This window comes from Phoxinus phoxinus (genome assembly GCF_949152265.1).
Source record: "Phoxinus phoxinus genome assembly, chromosome: 14".
Lineage (NCBI taxonomy): Eukaryota > Metazoa > Chordata > Actinopteri > Cypriniformes > Leuciscidae > Phoxinus > Phoxinus phoxinus.
The window spans coordinates 3,074,218-3,088,481 of record NC_136889.1 but is presented as its reverse complement, the minus strand read 5'-3'; the positions used below and the strand labels follow the sequence as shown (position 1 = coordinate 3,088,481).

General features: G+C 36.9%; 1 protein-coding gene across 3 annotated transcripts in view; it reads left to right on the top strand.

Annotated features, from left to right (window-relative positions):
• mymx (myomixer) overlaps positions 1 to 14,264 on the top strand; it is a 58,351-nt gene that overhangs the window by 30,243 nt on the left and 13,844 nt on the right. For all 3 annotated transcript variants that reach the window (XM_079635801.1, XM_079635800.1, XM_079635799.1), the window contains exons 12-22: positions 1,163 to 1,269; positions 1,367 to 1,448; positions 3,497 to 3,646; positions 4,089 to 4,238; positions 5,911 to 6,167; positions 6,857 to 6,977; positions 7,729 to 7,923; positions 8,061 to 8,213; positions 10,008 to 10,225; positions 11,660 to 11,843; positions 12,570 to 12,725. In XM_079635801.1, the coding sequence (XP_079491927.1) occupies positions 1,163 to 1,269; positions 1,367 to 1,448; positions 3,497 to 3,646; positions 4,089 to 4,238; positions 5,911 to 6,167; positions 6,857 to 6,977; positions 7,729 to 7,923; positions 8,061 to 8,213; positions 10,008 to 10,225; positions 11,660 to 11,843; positions 12,570 to 12,725 (1,773 nt within the window). The remainder of the gene's footprint in view (positions 1 to 1,162; positions 1,270 to 1,366; positions 1,449 to 3,496; positions 3,647 to 4,088; positions 4,239 to 5,910; positions 6,168 to 6,856; positions 6,978 to 7,728; positions 7,924 to 8,060; positions 8,214 to 10,007; positions 10,226 to 11,659; positions 11,844 to 12,569; positions 12,726 to 14,264) is intronic.

Genomic DNA, 14,264 nt, shown 5'->3' with positions numbered 1-14,264 from the left:
TCCTGTTTAGTACTGTGAAGCTGCTTTAAAACATTGTCTGTATTGCCACCGGTGGGATGTTTGCCATTTATATATTTAAAACAATAATATCTTAGTAAAAACCTAAAGTAATATTGTCAAACTATCACTTAAAAAGCTTACAAACTCTAGTTTTCATGTTTGGTGACTGATTATCAAAATAAATCACAGAGGAGCAGTAATATATTAATTTGCATCAAGAATATTTTCATATTAATAAGGCGTGTTCAGACCTTTATTTTGAAATAGCGATGAATATGTAAAATCATGAAAGATTGGTATAGTAACCTTCAAAAGTTAAAAATATAACATCCTTTAATTTATTTTTTTGAGAAATTTTTTCAAAAATATATAAAGAAAAAAGATAATTTCTCCATTTGTGATGCGGTGGCGAGCTATAATGCACACACGTGTTCTTTCCTCATGTCTTCTACGTGTTTGTTAGAGGTCGAATTCAAATCATATACTGCCAAACTGCCCATACTACTTCTGAATAGGATGTTTACTTCATAAATTGTATGAAAATTATGGAAATATAAGGTTTGGATCACTCAAACCATATATGGAAAAGGGAGGTGCCCTTATATGGGCAGTAATGGAGCTCGGATGTCAACTAGTGACAAAGTTTGGTACTGCACCCAAACTAAATCATTCTGAAAGCTAATTTTTTGAGATATCAACCTCAAATTTGTAACGCAACTTGTTTAGATTTCTGGTTTAGATTTTTTTTTGTTGCAATTTTAGAGGCAAACATTTTGTAAAATATATATTTTATGTAAATTATATTTAAAAAAAACTTCTATAACTCTTTTGTTGTTCTATTTCACTACACAACAATACAATACTTCTAAAATTTTAAAATCTAAAATTTTAAAGTGTCTTCTTTAAACAAGCCCAACCGTAGGTCTACATTCCAAAGCATTCTTACATTTACATTACATTTACATTTATTAATTTAGCTGACGCTTTTATCCAAAGCGACTTTCAAATGAGAGCAATAGAAGCAATTAAACTAACAGTAGGACAGCAGTATGTTACTACCATTTATGTTTGAATAGTGCATTTTCATGTCTATGCAAAAAAAATAAAAACTGTGACAGACAGTTAAGGGCACTATATAAATCAAGCTGACTTGACTTCACAGGTTGTGAGAGACGACGAGCGCTTCGGGAAGCCTTCAGACGGCATGGAGATCCCGGGACGGGCCTGTGCCAGCGATATCATGCTCAAACTGCACACAGCCACTGAAAGGTGACATTTAGCACTGGGTTTTCCTCTTCGGAACATTTCTGCACTCATGCAAATTAGAGAAGCGTGTTAAATAGAGGTCCTGTGTTTGACTTTACAGCGGGAACGCGCCGAGGCCCGAGTCCATCGGCCACCCACCGCTCCACACGCAACTCCAGAAGTTCACCGTTTCTGCAGACAAGGTGTCCATTTATTACTGTACCATTACACAATCCTTACACACTCGTGTATGCTTCGAAAACACCAACTGTGTCCAGTCGGACAGAACAGGGAAGCGCTTCCAGCCGACATCAGCAATCCTCCTTTTACTGCGGTTTAACTGAGAGTTTGGATTCCACCTAAATAAACTCGTGAAACGTTGATGGATGGGTTTTTGCTAATTGGTTGAGGATTGTGTGTGTGTGTCGGTCTCCGCGAGTGTATGTGACTTCCAGGAATTGTTCTGGCTTGAAGACCCAGTCAGCGGGTTCTGAACCCAGTAGCCAGCAGTTCAGAGGTCAGCCAGGTCTAAATATGGATTTCTTCTCTCTTTCTGAAGGGAATAATATATCTTCCTATTTTTCCATGGAATGTGACGCCTCGGTCCTAGTGAGCGGAACCAGTCAGGCTGAAGCACAGGTGTGCTCTTGGCTATATGGTGGATGAATCAAGCATGAAATTCATCCATATTAATAAACTAATAATATTAATTATAAATCAGACTGTTAAATAATATGAATGTTTTATATATCATTTAAATAAATATTATACTGATAAATGTAATGAAATCAATATAATTATCACATTTAATGTTTATTAATAATGATTAATAATGATAAAAGATATTATTATTAAAATACTTTAATTTAATATTATTATTTTATTCGTATTAATTAGAAATCAGACTTTTTAAAGTTAATTTTATATATACATATAACATTTATTTTAAAGTACAAAAATATTATAAAACTTCTATTATACTGAAAAATAAATGAATTAGAAATGTCACTTAGAAATGAGACTTAATTAAATACATTATTTATTCATAAATGTAAATTATATTAAATTCATATTATATATATATATATAATTAAAAGTAACAATATACATTTTTTATTTTACTGATAAATATGATAAAAATAAATATTATTAGCAATTGTAATACTTAAGTCATTAATCATAATAAAAATAAATGAGAAAAATCAATTACAAATTGATAATTAATTTTAAAGTTAATTAAATTATTTAATTATTATTCAAATTAAAACTTTACTTAGTTTAATATTATTATTGTTATTATAATGATTATGAATTAGAATAAATTTAGTTTAGAAGAAATATAATTAGAATTAGTTATTAGTATATCTTAAAGTAGTACATTTAAAAATAGTTGTTCTAGTGGTAAATAACATGCGGTGTCTTATGAATATTAGAGTATTGTGTTGTTAGCTTAGCAACATGATAATGTAAAACTTGGAATCATTGAATCAATCAAGTTGCGTTTTCACTTTATGTGAGGAAGACTGTGTATAGGGAGTAGGCAGCTATCAGTCGGCGCGTTTCCATTACAGATTTTCGCAAAACTTTAGTGTTTTTTTCTACTAAATGTTGACAAAAAACTATTGCGAAATGACGGCGTTTCCATTAACCGATGTTATGCGACTAAAACTTAATTTTTTTCCTCTCACAATAATCATTCCAGAAATCATGGAGACAGATGTTTGTGGGTTTAGGCCTATGTATATCTTAGCCACCGCACTGGCCATTATTATTAATGAAAGGAGACGTGTGTGTGTGTGTGTGTTATCCAATCATCAATGTCAAGGAGAGACTCTTATACTGTGAGCGGCTCATATGAGGAGTTTCTGGAGTTTCTCCTCAGTTCTGCTTCGAGGTCTTGATTGTGGCGTTTCTTTGAGGTTCAGAATCCAGTATTCCTGTAATTATTTTGTCTTTTATGAATTTAATAAAGAACTGTGTCTCGTATTCTGTCCAAACACACCGCGTCATCTACGTCAGGTGACTGTAAATGCGCAAAAACTGTTTCCATTGCAGTTTTGCGAAATAATATTTATTTTTCGAATTTCCTGAAAAACCTCCTCATGCGAGCGTAAAAACTTTTTTTCGATAAATGGGAGTTTTTGCGAAATTGACGTGTTTCCATTGAGCGTATTTTACATTTCATTTGCGCAATTTGAAGGGTAATGGAAGCTAGTGTTATGTGTTCATATTCTCTCTGTGTTTTCCACAGACTCTCTCCTGGCTCAAAGACAGCGTTGCGATGGCCACTCAGATGTGCAGTTTGGTCGGACCGAACGGTTTTGACGCAGCCAAGAGACGTCAGGCTTCACTGGAGCAAGAGATCCTGTCCAACAGAGCCAGAATAGAGCTGGTCAAGAAGGTGAGCGCAGCTGGCAGAGTGTGTGTGACCGCGCTGATCATGGGCCAATAGTGAAAATAATAGCTTTTATCGGCCAAAATCTATTATAGGCATAGGTATCGGAATCAACTTTTTCATAGGGCTAGATTGACTATATAGCATGATTTAATTTATAAAGCACAAATAAACACAACAAGAGTTGACCACTGTGCTGTACAAAGAAAAAAACTGTAATAAAAAGCAATAAATCACTAAATTTGAGTTAAAATAAGACCAATAGTCAAAGATAAGACTGTAACTTATTTATTTTACATGATTTAAACTCATGTACGGAAGATGCAGACCTCACAGATAAAGGAAGATTATTCCATATCCACTGAAAACACACACTCACCGCTCATCTTCAATCTTACTGACTTGAGACATGAGGAGATGATTACTGGTGAGTGTTTGTCTCCTCCAGGAGGGTCACAGTCTGGTGAGGGCTCAGCATCCGGGCAGCGTCAAGATCCAGGAGTTTCTGAGTCAGCTGGAGGTCCTGTGGGACGAGCTGAAGAGGAGACATGAGAGGAACGGACTGGTCCTGAAGGTCTCAGAGGAACTCAACTGCAGGGTACACATATCTAGTGTTTCTTTGAATGTTTGGAATGACATGCGTTTTGTTTTTGAACGTATTCTGAGCTCAATATGACATTTATTTTGCTTGGCATGCAAGAAATGCCCAGAAAAACTACTACGTTTTCTGAAATACACTGTATACGAGTAGAGCACACGGTGTGGAGTATTGTATCCCATAATGCAATGCCTGCAACAACATTGAGAATCATGATCAATCATGATTACTCTTTTTTTTTTTTTGTTGATTGCACTGTCAAAAGTTACAATGTTTGCAAAACTGAAAAGCAAAAACACTGTATAAATGTGCAAGATGAATTAACTACGCAACATAAGGTCATGTGACAAAAATTTAACACTACTGTTTGAAATATTTATCATTGCATTTTGCATACTGTTTCTAAAAATAGTATATTTAATATATTTTATATTCGGTTCTGCATAAAGAAAATTAAGCCTATTTTCAATGCCATCAATATTTTTAAAAGCATTTAATCTTTCTCTGTACATATTTGTGTATGTATTTATTTATTTATTTAAATGATCAATTTAATTTATGCTGATAAACTTAAAAAATCTAAATAAAAAAAAATTGTATTGCTATTATTGTCAGTTAATATTGTAATATTTACTTATTTACAGTTATGATAATGTAATGGGAATTACAAAATAAAAATAAAATGTCTAGATGCATTTACAGTAATAAGATTTTTGTGGAAAACATTTTTTGTCTTGAAAATAATGTCACAATGCAAAAGTTGTTTACATATAACACAAATAACATACATTGTCAGGCAAATATGTATACATGCAAAAGTGTACTGAAAAAGAAAGGGGCAAAAATGTTATAAAATTTAAAAATGTATTTAATTAAATAAAAAATTAAAAACACTAGGACATATTTGTATGATTTTAATCTTTTGGACTCATTATTTCATTATATATTCTACATACACAAACACAAATAAATTGTTAATAAAGAAAGTAACATGAAAGGGGCAAAAAATAAATTGGACTGTCAAAAGATAAGATATCTTACACAAAAAATTATTAAAACAGAAGTATAAAAAATATAGTCTATATTTAGAATATAGTAAAAAAAAAAAAGCCTATACAAAATGATAAAATAACTAAATAAATCAAAATTATATTAAAAACATAAGGACATTTGTATCCTTTGGACTCATTATTTCATCTGACTCTCAAAAGATATTCTACACACACACACACACACACACACGCACACACACACACACACACACACACAACACACAACACACAACACACACACACACACACACACACACACACACACACACACACAATTTTAAAAATGCTAAATAACCATATTTTGGCAAATGTATGCAGTATGTATATCCCTACATTGTGCAGTATAAAGTCAGAGCAACCTGTGTAGAATATTGTATCCCACAACGCAATATAGCAAATTTCAAATTATAAAACGTAAGTGTGCTCTGCCTCATGAGTGTATTTGTGCATTGCAACAAATATTTACAGTATTTCAAAAAAGCAGCTTTGTGTTTAATTGTAAATTGTAAAGTGAACTCATGCATTTTCTGTAAAGCTGCTTTGAAATGATGTGTATTGTGAAAAGCGCTATACAAATAAATGTGAATTGTATTGAATGAATTGTTGGTTGTGTTTGTCAGGTGGTGCGGATGCTGCAGGCGTTGGCCAGTCTGGAGGCCTGGTTAGAGGCGGTGGAGTTGTCCATCACACAGGCGTCTCTGGCTGGAGACCCCGAGTCTGTGAGCGTGGCAGAGCAAGAGAGCTGTGAGCTGGAGCAGGAGCTGGAGGCTCGAGGACTGGAGCTACAGAACCTCAGACATGAAGTAGATCATCTGAGCAAACAGAGGCATCTTCACACTCAGCTGCTTCCAGCTCGACTGAGGGACGTGGAGAAGAAGTATGTGCTGTCAGTTCAGATGCTGATAATGATGTCCATTCTGTCCATTTTAGCATGAAATTCAAACAATAAATGCCATTTTGACGCTTTAAATGTGTAGCGTCAGATCGCTGTAGCGCCTCAGTTAATTAACATTTAACTGTTAAAGGCACACTATGCAAGATTTGTACCTAATATAACAGCTTCAAAGTCATTTCGATGGTAAACGAACTTGTAGTCATCACGATAGTAGAGCGGGGGAGCGGGGGAGCGGGGGGGGGGGGGAGTGCAGAGACGGCTCTGCATGAGTGGTATTTACGACAGTAACGTTAAATACATGTACTCTACAGCTACTCTAGGGGGCGCTGTTTGACAAAAACTGAAACTGCATAGTATGCCTTTAACTGTTGTGTTTAACTCAATTCACTTTTCTTTCTTTTTTTCTGTTATTGTTTCTGTTGGAATGCGATATGCAACTGCAACCGCTCATTTCTTGTACTGGGCAAATGTCTATTGTCCATTTATTATGTATGTACTGTTTGTTCTTTACTGTTATTGTGAAGTGTCCTTGAGCTTCGGAAAGGCACTATATAAATTAAACATTATTATTATTATTATTATTAGTTCAAGCGGCAGCGCAAGTCTTTTCTTTAACTTTCATACAAGTTATATATCAAAAAAACATGCATGAACATCAGTATTTCTTTCAGGTTCAGCAGTGTGCAAATGGCACTGACCCAACAGAGCTCAGAGCTGAAGGACACGCGGATGCTCACCGAGTTCCTGGAGAAGGTCGAGCTTGAGGAAAGTCACTACAGCACAGTGGGACAGGTTCGAGTTTTTCCCAGTTCACTTACACTTGTGCATGTGGCAGATGCTTTTATCCAAAGCGACTTATATTAAAAGGTGTACATTTGATCAGGTCATGCATATCCTGGGAATCAAACCCATGATCTTGTCGTTGAATATAAATGTTGTCAAAATATATCGGCCACCATATCGGTATCGGCCGATAAATGTTCATTTTTAATGTTATTGTTATCGGCCCAAAAATAAATAAAAAATGCCCAATATATTTAAGCCGATAAATAATGTATTATTTCCTTTAGCTGAGACACTTCAGATGTTCGCCTTGATGGATTTGAATTGCTTGAAATATGATTGGAATGGCTTAAAAAAAAATTGCAACGTGCAGCGTAATTCTGTTTTATAAGCTACGTAAAATTATGTTTCATACTACGTATAAGTATCATTATAATTGTAATTAGGCTCTCAAAAATTATATAAAAACTTGGATTTAGATCAATCAGCCAATATATCGGTTATCGACATCCAATTATAAAGAATGATCGGTTATCGGTATCGCCCAAAATTTTCCTATCGGTGCATAACTAGTTTATTATTATAATAATTTATAATAATATTATAAATATAAGTATATGATTAGAATGGCATGGTCGACCAATCAGAATCGAGAATTCCAGAGAGCCGCATAATAACGTGAGACTCATGTTAGTCTATTCTTTTGGTTTGATTTCCTAGCTGTTCTAGTCTTATTCTTTTGTGTGCTGTTTTCCTGCAGCCGCTGTGCAGTGAACTGGATTCTGGACCGTCTCTTCTGAGTTTACAGGGGAACGAACACGACCAGCCCCTGATGGAAGCCATCGGAAACCCTGTAAAGGAACTCAGAGAAGCTGTGGAGATGCTCAATGATACGGCTCGAGAGCGGGGCCGTTCGCAGTCACATGACCAGAGCATCCAGGAACTGCTCACCAGGGTGTGTAGAATCAGAAATTAATTATATCAGATCAACTTTTTAATGTTTGTGTTAAGGCAGACCTGGCAAGGAAGCATTTTGCATAAGCATAAGCGTTTGTTATTTCCGGTACTATTCATCTCCTCCTCGTTTCCCAGCATGCCATGGTGTGTGTGCGCGTGGAGCAGTGTGTGCAGCGCTGTGCTGAACTGGCCATAGATGTGCTAGAGATGGAGAGTGAGATGGCTGTGAGGTGTGAGCCGGATCGATGTGGTCTGGATGTCCTGCAGGAGTACCAGGACCAGCTGGAGGTACGGCGACTCTGGACATTGCTAATGGACTCACCGAGAAACATGTTTAGAGTGAATCTCACAAAAACTGTCTGGAACATGCCTTATGACAGTTAAGCACATTTTCGCCTCATATTCTTTTTTGCTGTAATGCAAAAAAACAAATTGATTCTGCCATAATTTATAATTTTTACTTAATGCAAAATAATACTATAAAGTAAAAAAAAATATATATATATTATTTAAAGTCCCCTGGAGTCAATTATTGTATCCCTTAAAACTCATCTTTAATCACCAAAATAACATATTTAAGTGTTTTTTCTTTAAAAAGTTCTTCATCCCTTAAAATAGCTGGAATGTAACTTGACACCTTTGCCTCATTTAGTATACACGGTTCTATGAATATGCAAATGAGCCCCGCCTCACTCACTCACTCACTCACTCAGAGATCCACTGGTTGACGATCACACGTTGATCTGATTGGTTACAAGGTAGTTTGTGACGTCAGAAACACCAGCGATTTCAAACCGTGTTTTTGAGACTGTCTTTGGTTCACTGCAGTTTTAAGCAGAAAATACTCAGCAATGCTGTCGACTTATGAATTTACACATGATTAGTCTCTTAAAGCAGATTAAAAACACCACATAGACACATAAACAACATTAAAACTTGATTTCCACCACAGGGGGACGTTAAATAAAAAATACTTTTATACAGCAATTTTTTTTACTTAATTGTCATGAAAATAATCACAAATATCTTTTAGATTTATTATTTTTTATTATTATTATTATCACAATGGAATTGAGTTGAAATGTTATTATGTGAGACAAAAGAGACTACGGGGTGATATGAGACATGAAACTTGCATAGAGTTGTAGGAAAATAATATAGTTTAGTATCATCATACACAAATATAAATTATATCATTTGAAAAATATTATTAATATTATTACATCACAATGAAAAAAAAAAGGTCTTAAAAATAGAGCTGTTTTATTTATGCATATTTTTGTGGTGAAATGTGACCTGAATTATGTCTTCATGAGATTCAGCTTTTTGTGGGGCTGTTTAGTTTTCAACAAAAGTCATTCCTGACAGCAACCAAGAGTTTCTGCACAACAATAACACATCCAAAGCACTTACTAGCGAACACACTCTTGAGAACAGGAAGCATCTTGTTTGCCGGCACTCGGTGACCTCGCAGTGTGTTGATCTGATGGAAATGCCTTTCTCCCTTTTGTTTTAGCACATTGTTTCTAGAATCTGTTTCCTGTTGTGGTTGAAGTTTGACATGCACTGAGGCTCAGCCAGACCCTTGTGTCGTTCAATAGATGTTAATGAAGTCAGCGAGCCCACACATGACTTTATTATCCACACAGGACTCCATTGTGTGAGAGTTTTTTTGGCATTTATGATGTGTATGTGTATGTGTCAGTGGATTCATTTGTGACTGCTGCATTGTGCATTGTGGGGTGCTTTTCAATGCAACCTCAGTAGCATGCATAGCACAAACACACACATCTGTCTGGAAACCCCAAAGCGCAAGAAATGACCTAATGGCTCATACTAAAATAGTTTGACGCTCATGCACAAGGCATCTGACAATCTCTGTTTTGCAGGAGCAGATCTGAAACACTGAACGGCTTGATTCTTATTAAGCCTTTAACACTTTTAATTACATTCAGAAACACTGTCAGGGATGCCAGCATTGCATGTGTAAAGCATATGGTTCCTTTTAGGGTTTATACTGCCAAGATAGCACAGGTTGAATGCCATTCTGAACTCACACACGGGCGTCTCTTCTGTCTCCAGGCTGAATACGGGGTCTTAAAGGAGGAGGTCGAGGCCATGAAGAGTCTGGCGAGCCGTTTGTCAGATGTTTGTCCAGAGAGGATGAACGCTGTAGGATCTGAGATTCAGACCAGTCTGCATTCCTGGGAAGAGCTCGGCAAGAGTGTGTCTGAAAACAAGGAGAGACTCCTGCAGTTTGGGCACCTGCGCCATTTCTTCAGGAACTACCTGGCTATGATGTAAGGAAACGATTAAACTATTAAAGGGTTGATTATGATTTCACTTTTCTTACTTTAGTTAGTGTGTAATGTTGATATTTGAACATAAACAACATCTGCAAAGTTACAACGCTCAAAGTTCGAAGCAAAGGGAGATATTTGCTTTTAAAGAAATAGTTTTTTAAGGACTACAACAAACGGCTGGTAGGAACTACACGACATTTCTCCCGGGTTAGTGACATCACCAACTCTAAAATTTACATAAACCCCGCCCCCTGAACACGATTTATAGATTATCATGACAGAATATACTAATCAATGACTAGAAGATAGAACTCCACATAAGCTACATAAATTAATCAACTAACCATTCAGAAATGTCCTGTTGCTTCTACATGTTGTCACTTCTTCTTGAGTCTCTCCATCATTTTCTGACTCCTTTTGAACAACATAAACATTGAAATGTTCAGTGCGTGTGTATGTGTGTGTGTGTGTGTGAGGTAAAAGAACACAAGCTGTTGTAGCTCCGCCCCCTGTGCCGGGAGCAGCAGCTCATTTGCATTTAGAGGGACAGACACAAAAAACGGTGTGTTTTTGCTCACCATCAAAAAGTGACGATTTTAACATGATATATAAAATATCTGTGGGGTATTTTTAGCTAAAACTTCACATACACCCTCATCAGAGACTTATTTTACATCTTGTGAAAAGGGCATTTTACCACCGCTTTAAAAAAGGCCTTCTTTTATCTCACATTCTGTTAAAACTAAAGATTTACCTCACAGGAACATGTCCAGGTCATAATTCACCCCAGAATCACCATCAAGACCATCAAGCTGTCTGTGTAAATGCATCTAAATGCCACTTTAGATGCAACTTCTGAAAAATAAAATAAAATGCAATGGCCACATTGTAGTCTCAAGTTTATATGTAATAAATTCTATGTTGAATCCAAATATTTCTTTATAAAGCTACTTTTTGTAATGTCTATTTAATGCTTTTCTCATCTAACGCAATAATGACTTTAAATTATCTTTGGGCTGTAGTTTCTCAGCCAAAATTAAGGAGCGATTAATTTGTGATTAATTAATCAGCGCATCATGTAATTAATTAGATTAAAAAAATGTCTTGACAGCCCTATGTAAGCATAATTTTAGTATTAAAAAAAAAAAATCCTAAAAATAAATGCAACACATAATTTTGTATTTCTTTGTTTTGATTTTGGGGTGAAATGTGACCTGGATATGTTTTTGTGTGATTCACCAGGAATGTTCTCTAAGTTTATTTGCAGAGCTTGTTTTATTAAAATGTTTTATTTATTAATGGGAAATGCCTGTTCACAATGTGTTCTCTTCATGCATTTGGAGGAAGGTCTGGTAAGCATCATCTTGAGCTGTGTGTATTGGCCTGAAGCTCTTGTGTTCATCCCTCTGCTGTTCATCTTCTCTCCCACAGCTCTTGGACAGAAGACACCCGCTCCTGCATTTTCTCAGAAAGTGCTCTGCGTCAGAGCCGAGAGAACCAGGAGCCTCTAGTCGAGGTTCTGGATCGGCAGATAGAGCAGAAGTTTGAGGAGTTTGATCAGCTCACCGTGGCTGGAGAAAAACTCTTTGGCGATGAGCATCACCTTAACAAAATGGTAGAGTATGATTTGTATACATAAAAGAGATATCACAAATAAAGTTTCTTTAAAGGAGTTGTATTTTACCGTTTTTTGGGCTCTACTAGAATAGGATTTCATGCTTGAATGATCAAAAAACACATTATTTTCTCCATATTCTCCATTGTTGCGGCTCCTCTCTTCCCAGTCTGTCAGTAACGCTCTGTTTAGTTCCTGTCTCTATGAAGCCCCTCCTTCTGAAAAGCACACTGTGCTCTGATTGGTCGGCTGGTGCAGTTGTGATTGGTCATGAGCTTCGAGCGTGTTTGGGAAATGTCCCGCCCCTTACCATAACCGCCAGTTTCAACACACTAATAACTAACTCAACCAGGCCCCGCCTCTTTATTCTGCATATTAATTATTTAAATGAGGAATATTGTGATGAGTTCGTTCCCAGTAGAAACTGAAGACTACAATGGAGGCGTTTCAGGAGTTCAGAAACACTGACACTGATATAGAGAAGAACTCCAGCTGGAGGAATGCTCAAACAGCAACATTACACACTAATGAAAGATGAACATGTAAAAAAAAAGCATAAATCCTCTTTAATATTGATTTCAGTTGCTTTGCACAATTTATAGCTCTACTCTTACTGTTTGACAACTAATTTATCGTATGTCTCATATGAGAGTACAACCAATAAAAGCTTCCTCTAGGATGACAGAAATAAGAATGATCGAATGTTTTTCCATTGCTCTTGATCAGATCAGAGAGAGGATGGAGGAGCTGAGGAGCATGCTGGGATGGATCCTGGTCCACTGGAGGGCTCAGAAGGATCAGCTGTTGAGCAGACAGAAGGTTGAAGAGCCTCAGACAGATGCCATTTACTCTGAAGCCACGGTCTGCACCTCGCAAACACAGGTAGATCCCATTAATAATGGTGCTTCATTATCATAAAAATCACCTTAAAGAGCACATAACACATAGCCTGGCTCCGCCCTCCTACGTACTTCCGCTCAATTTTCATTTTCCTTCAGTACGTCGTCTGGGTTTGAGGTGTATTCGCAGGTTTTCTCCGGCCAATTTTTACCTGTCCAATCAGCGAACAGAGGGAGTGGCTGAGAACGATGACGTTGAGGTTGTGCGCTAGTTTGAGTCGTCATACGTCATGACCAAACGTTAGCGATTGGTTATGGCAGATCCAGAGTGACTCTGGGCAGATCCAATAGTTTTAAACTTCCCGCCTTCAAGGAAGTTAACGCTTGTCAATGGAGGGAGGCCAGACTCTCTGTAGAAATGAAATGTACGAGAGTCTGGTAGAACCAGGCTACATAACACACACAGTTTCTGCCAATCTCATGTTAATCTTGAGTACTTATAGAGTAGTATTGCATCCCTCATATCTCTGAAGAGTCTTTAGTTTGATCAGATTTATAAAAGACATATATGCTGTACTGATTCTTTCCGAGGCGTGCTGTGGGCGGAGCTAAAGAGTCACGCACATTACATCATCGCGTTATCCCTAGTTTGATTCTCTATACGTTCCTGTTGTTTACAGTATATGCACTGTAGATTGCCAACCAAACAGACATTTGATGTTACTTACCACCTGCAATTCCGACTCATGGACATTTTAGCATTTTAGACTTCCATCTTTCAGTTTCAAACGATCTGCAAATGCAGAGTCGAACTGGGCTTGTTTATAAAACAGTTGTTGCCGAAATGCCGGGAACAAAAATAACAGTTTGGAGTTTTGGTTCCTTGCCACTGTCGCCTTTTACTCCTTTTTTACGCCTTTGTCGCCATTGGCTTTTGGCTTGCTTAGTTGGGGACATTTCATTTAATATTCAACAATATTATTGATCTGTCTGCAGTGACACCATTATATGAGAACTGAACTGAGCTGGACAAGCTGGACTTTCTCCAGACCGGCTTCATATATAAATTATCTAAATTAATATGTTTTTTACAACAAAAATGAAACATCACTGAGCTTACTTAATGTGACACTATTTTCTTCTAGAAACAATCTTTGTTGCATTATTTTCCTGTTATCTCTGTAATGCTGCTTTTGAAACAATCTGCATTGTAAAAAGCGCTCTATAAATAAAGGTGACTTGACAAAAAAACACACACTTGCACATCTCAGTTGCTGCCCCGGAAAAATGTATCGCATCCACTCTTCCCCCTTCTTTGGGAAGCTGAACAAGGTTATCTTTTCCTCACAACTGAGAACACACTTCTTTGGTGACACTGTTGATTTTGTGGTTTAAAAATAAAATGTCAGCGCTGCCGACGGCCACCGTAACCCGAATGAAGCACGTTGATGTGAGCACGCCTAAGTGTGGGCGTTGATCTTGCTCTCGCTCTGGTTGACGTGTGTGTGCGCGCTCTGGTTGACGTGTGTGTGCGCGCTCTGGTTGATGTGTGTGTGTGCGCGCTCTTCCGAGAGAAGTGCCC